The sequence below is a fragment of the Austrofundulus limnaeus genome, unplaced genomic scaffold (assembly GCF_001266775.1).
Source record: "Austrofundulus limnaeus strain Quisiro unplaced genomic scaffold, Austrofundulus_limnaeus-1.0 Scaffold389, whole genome shotgun sequence".
Taxonomy (NCBI): domain Eukaryota; kingdom Metazoa; phylum Chordata; class Actinopteri; order Cyprinodontiformes; family Rivulidae; genus Austrofundulus; species Austrofundulus limnaeus.
Genome location: NW_013952791.1, coordinates 32,484 through 37,225, shown reverse-complemented (window position 1 = coordinate 37,225; position 4,742 = coordinate 32,484). Strand labels below are relative to the sequence as shown.

The 4,742-nt window shown below is 39.2% G+C and overlaps 1 protein-coding gene across 1 annotated transcript in view; it reads right to left on the bottom strand.

Annotated features, from left to right (window-relative positions):
- Positions 1-938: 938 nt before the first annotated feature.
- Positions 939-4,742, bottom strand: part of LOC106528548 (dual specificity mitogen-activated protein kinase kinase 6) — an 11,396-nt gene continuing 7,592 nt past the window's right edge. The window contains exons 9-12 of the mRNA XM_014023742.1: positions 4,479-4,556; positions 3,567-3,706; positions 3,345-3,390; positions 939-3,109 (exon numbers count right to left, since the gene is read on the bottom strand). Of these exons, the coding sequence (XP_013879196.1) occupies positions 3,032-3,109; positions 3,345-3,390; positions 3,567-3,706; positions 4,479-4,556 (342 nt within the window). The 3' untranslated portion in view covers positions 939-3,031. The remainder of the gene's footprint in view (positions 3,110-3,344; positions 3,391-3,566; positions 3,707-4,478; positions 4,557-4,742) is intronic.

Below are 4,742 nucleotides of genomic sequence, written 5' to 3'. Positions count from 1 at the left end.
TATTGTCCAAGATTAACCTTCAGGGTGGATATAGCTCACTAGCAGCCTCACAACGAGGACCTAGTTGATGTCATCATTTACCCAGAATGCTTTACATGTAAAAAATGGCCCCGTCMGTGTAATATATTTTTAAACTTTTAGTTTAAAAAGGATAAAAACTGAACATCCTACAGTATTTTTACAGTCTTTATTTTAGTTAAAGTATATGTTTATCATGTAAAGTCTAATGTTACAACTAATCGGGGATCCCTTTAAAGTGTTGTCTAAAGTTTTAAAATGAGGAACTTATGTAACCAGCTGGCTTTGACCGCTTTACTGCCATTTACAGTTCAGACAGAAACTGTTATTTTCTTCTGTATCACAGCTCAGCTCAGCAGCAGCAACTAATTGATGATGCCACCTTTTCCCTTCACACGGCAATGTTTTCAGAAACGTTACATAAGACCTTAACCATCAAAGGTTGCCTTTCCTAAAAAAAAAAAAAAGAAGACTTTTGTCTTGGGTGAGAATCTGCTCTGCTGCACAACACTGAGCCCCTGCCTGCATCCTGCTGCCATTCAGTTCTCTCATCCTGGCATAAAGTCATCAGGCTTTGACGAACAGGCAGAGAATAGTCTGCTCACAGTGCTCTTTTGTTGGCCTGCGCTATTAACGTCCACACACACAAAGAAAGAAGTGGGATAGAAATAGCTAGCAAAGTGAGATTTATGTTTTCACGAAGAACCACATATATGCATCGACTTGCATAAGGATGTTGATGCTGACAGAAAGTGCACAGCCCTGAGCAACAACCTGAGGTTCCGTTACACTAAATTACCGCGGTGATCCGAGGTCAGGCGCAACATTTTCTTCGCTAGCCTTCGTTATTTTAATAGAAAAACATTTTTGAGGAACAAAAAGCGGTGTGTGAGCAAAAAGTCAAACTGAATTCCAGCAACTCGTGTTTCCTTTGTGAGCTGGATGAGCCAGTTCTCTTTTTAATTAGTGTCTTTGCAGAAAGAACAGGGTTAATTAAAACTAACAACCACATAGGATTAAGAACTCCAACTTGTGACTTACGCTTCAAGACGCACACAGAAAGTAAAACAAAAAGAACACAGGAGCGATTATGGAGCAAACGTCCAAACAACGCAGAAAAAAAAAAAAAACTACACAGTGAACATATTCAGGTTTACTGCAACAGAAGTGGGAAAGAATGAAAGCTATGGACAGACTGAACAATAAAGCCTTTATTTTTGTGTGTTTCCACGTTCAAGTTTGTCAGTCCCACCCAGTGAAAAGGTGTCTGACAGAGTGAAGGAGTAAGAGGTAGAGCAAGTGTTCCATTCTTATGGTGATCAGCAAAAAAATAATCTGTTTAAACACACAAAGGGAATGCCCATTCAAGGAGGGCCTACTGAAAAGAGAGAAAAAAATAAAGATATAACAGCAGCTTCTATGTGGTGTTGCTAGCTTTCCCTTATAATTCACATTCATACATACTCCAAAATTGCTGATGATTGAAAAAAAAACTTGCATTACCATGTAAACCAGAGAGATGATGAGTGCTTGCAATAAATTGGCTGTCACGGCACCATCATCATCAATCTGAGCACTCGAAGTGAGGAAACGGCCTCAGGACAGAGCTGCAGCGTCTCCAGGGGGCTCTGCATAGTGAAAGACTGAAAAAAGGATCTTTATTCGAGGCTTAATAGAATAAAACTAAGGGTGGGGGATTCTTCTCTGCATATGGTACTGTAGGCCACGGAAACCTGAGTGTTGGAGCTCGACAGCATAGAGAAGTCAGCTGGCCGTGCAGGAACTGTAAATGCGACACACTGGGTTAAAACTAATCCACCTTTCAGCTACACTGTGATGGGTCGAGACAGTGCCGTGTTGCATTTAAAAAATTGGAAATATTTACATCTTCGGCATATAAATTACTTCTCAAACACGCTGTCTCTGTAAGGCTCTCCTAAACCACACACAAAAAAAATAACATTAAGTGCCTCTTACTAAATGACTACGCTGACTCAAGATTTAGGAAGATGGTTGAGAAAGGATAGAACAGCTAAATGTCACTGAAACAAAACCAAATTCAAACCAGAACAAGTCCAAATGAGGAGAAACATAATCGATTCATTAGAACGATGCACAAAATGGCACATAGAAAAAGATAAAGCTGTAAAGCTTGATTAGGCAACCCCTGAATATTTCTATGTAGTAACAATCACAACACTGGAACTGACTCTGATGACCAGGAAAGAAGAGGAGTGGTCACTGCATGGAGGGCACCTCTGATCACTGATGATACGAGATGCTTTACATTCTTGCACGGCGTCATTCAGCGCTCTAGGAAAGACTCCTCCTGCCTACAAAGTGACCTTTAACTCTTTTTTTTTTTTTTTTTCAGTTATGCCTCAGTCCAAATTGCCGACAGGCTGGCCTGTGACAACAACAGCACCCCCTCGACCCTGACCAATCGCATCAAGGCAGAAGCAGGTCAGACCACACGCGGTCCAACAAATTAAAAAAAAAGGCTCTAGTCCCGTAAAATTCACACTTGTCAAAGAAACACAGTATCAAAACTCTGTATCATGAAAGCATACAAACAGATATGCAAATAYATCATTCGAGAGACAAAAACATACACGGTAACTGTTGGTTTTGCATGTGAAATTCAATCAACGTGTCACAGACAAATAACGGCTGGCTCTGCTCGTTTTGGAGAAATAAGAAGACGATCGAGAGCAACGAAAAAAACAAAAAAAAATTTGGTTCAGTTCATAATTTTGATGTGGGATAAATGCTTGCACAAGAAGTTTAGAAGAGCAGGAAAAAAAAAATACAACCCTCTCCTGTTGACTGCACTAGTTCATATTACCACCGCTCTCCAAGTCCAGAGCCGCTGTCAGTCTTTGGGTCATCACCCTGTTGAGTGGGTGCGTGACAGTTTGTCATTCCAGTGAGTTAAAAAAAAAATTAGGGCCATTGGTTTGTTTGCAGAAAGGTCCCGCCCACACTGACGAGGTGGAGCACGGAGGATGCTCCATCAAACATCCAGGATGTCCTTGACAAAACTGGCCACATCTGTCTCTTTAGCGTCGTGCATGGTGAAAAATGGATGTTTCTGCATAGAAAGAAGGATGAAAATGAGAAATGTGCTCCAAAGGAACAAATAAGCATTTAAATCCCAGCTGTGTTGATAACTACATAAGATGTGCAAACATCATAGACTGGTGTGTTGATAGGGTAAGTCTGGCCTCTAGTGGTGAAAAACAAGAACCACAGACTCACTGTTAGCAGCGCTGATGATGTTGTCAAACTACCTCTTTTTTGGAACAATAAAATAAAAAATAACTAACCATTAATTCTGTATAAGCTGGTCGTTCATTCGGCTTCTTTCTTAAGCTGCACAAAGAGGGGGAAAATAAAAAAATTAAAAAGGGAAAGAAAAACAACCAATGCCACCAATCAACATATTCTAACGTCATGCTAAACATAAAAAATATATATTTTAAAATATTAAAACCAGGTGGATTTCAGTGACATTTAACGATGCTGACAGCAGCTTGTGTGAGACTCACCACTGAGAGATAAATTCCACAAACTCCGGGGAGAAACGGTCAGCAGGCAGCTGTGGCGACGGTTCGTCCACCACCTGCTTGAGCTGCTGGAACGGGGTGCGCCAGGTGTCGTAGGGGAACTTCAAAATGGCCAGCTCGATCTAGGAAACAAAAACAGGCAGATTTTTTTTGAAAAGGCTTTGCTTTCAGGCTACAAATCAGTTATTTGTTTATAAATGCCTGGTGAAAACTGATAAATTTGAATTTGAAACTATGACACAAAACTAAAACAAATACATTGCAGAATCTGTACATTTTAGTATTTTTTCATAATCCACTAAAAGGGTTTCCCAAAAATATCAAGTTGTGTAATTTAAAATTAATGTTGGACATTTAAAAATAGTTTCTTTTGCCTTTGGACCACTACGAGTAAAAGTTGCGGCAGATTGCAGAAACAAACTGTTAATCTGTAAGCTGTGCTACATAATTATTAAGGACATGAAAGCTGTTAACAACCTGGCATCTATGACACACAAAGAGCTATAAATATTGTCACAGTTCACCATGACTCAGCATCTGTCAAGTCTGACTGTGAGTTATTAGAAGAACCTAATAATGCACTTTGTTGAGAAGCAAGGACATATTTTAAAACAAGATTGTTTTAATAGTTTTACTTAMGGAGTTTTATTTGCAATTGAAACAAAAGTCAGTAATGTTATACAAAAACTACTGGTTTATAAATAATCTGAAAACAACTAGAAGAAGCAAAACTAAATAAACATAAAAATGGTTTATTATATAGGAGATAAAACAGAAGTAAAAACTTTAATTAGTTTTAATCACATTAAGACAAAGTTAAACATTTCAGTGTGTTTTTTTGGAAAGATATTATTCCATAAAATAGACAAATTATCTTTACATATCTACACTCACCATGGTGATTCCCAGACTCCATATGTCTGATTTGACACTGTAGCCAATCTGGTTGAGGTCCGGGTTGATGCGTTCAGGCTGAAAGGCAATTCATCATTTATTTCAAGGGGGGGGGAAAGTTTTGCAGTTTTTCCTGCACTCGACTACTACAGCTTTCTTTGTGGCACCTACACATCAGCTATCCGATTTCACGGATTATGGTGCGTTCACACCAAACGCGATTTCAGCATCAGGAGCCTCAGGTTTACACACAAAGTCTATGGT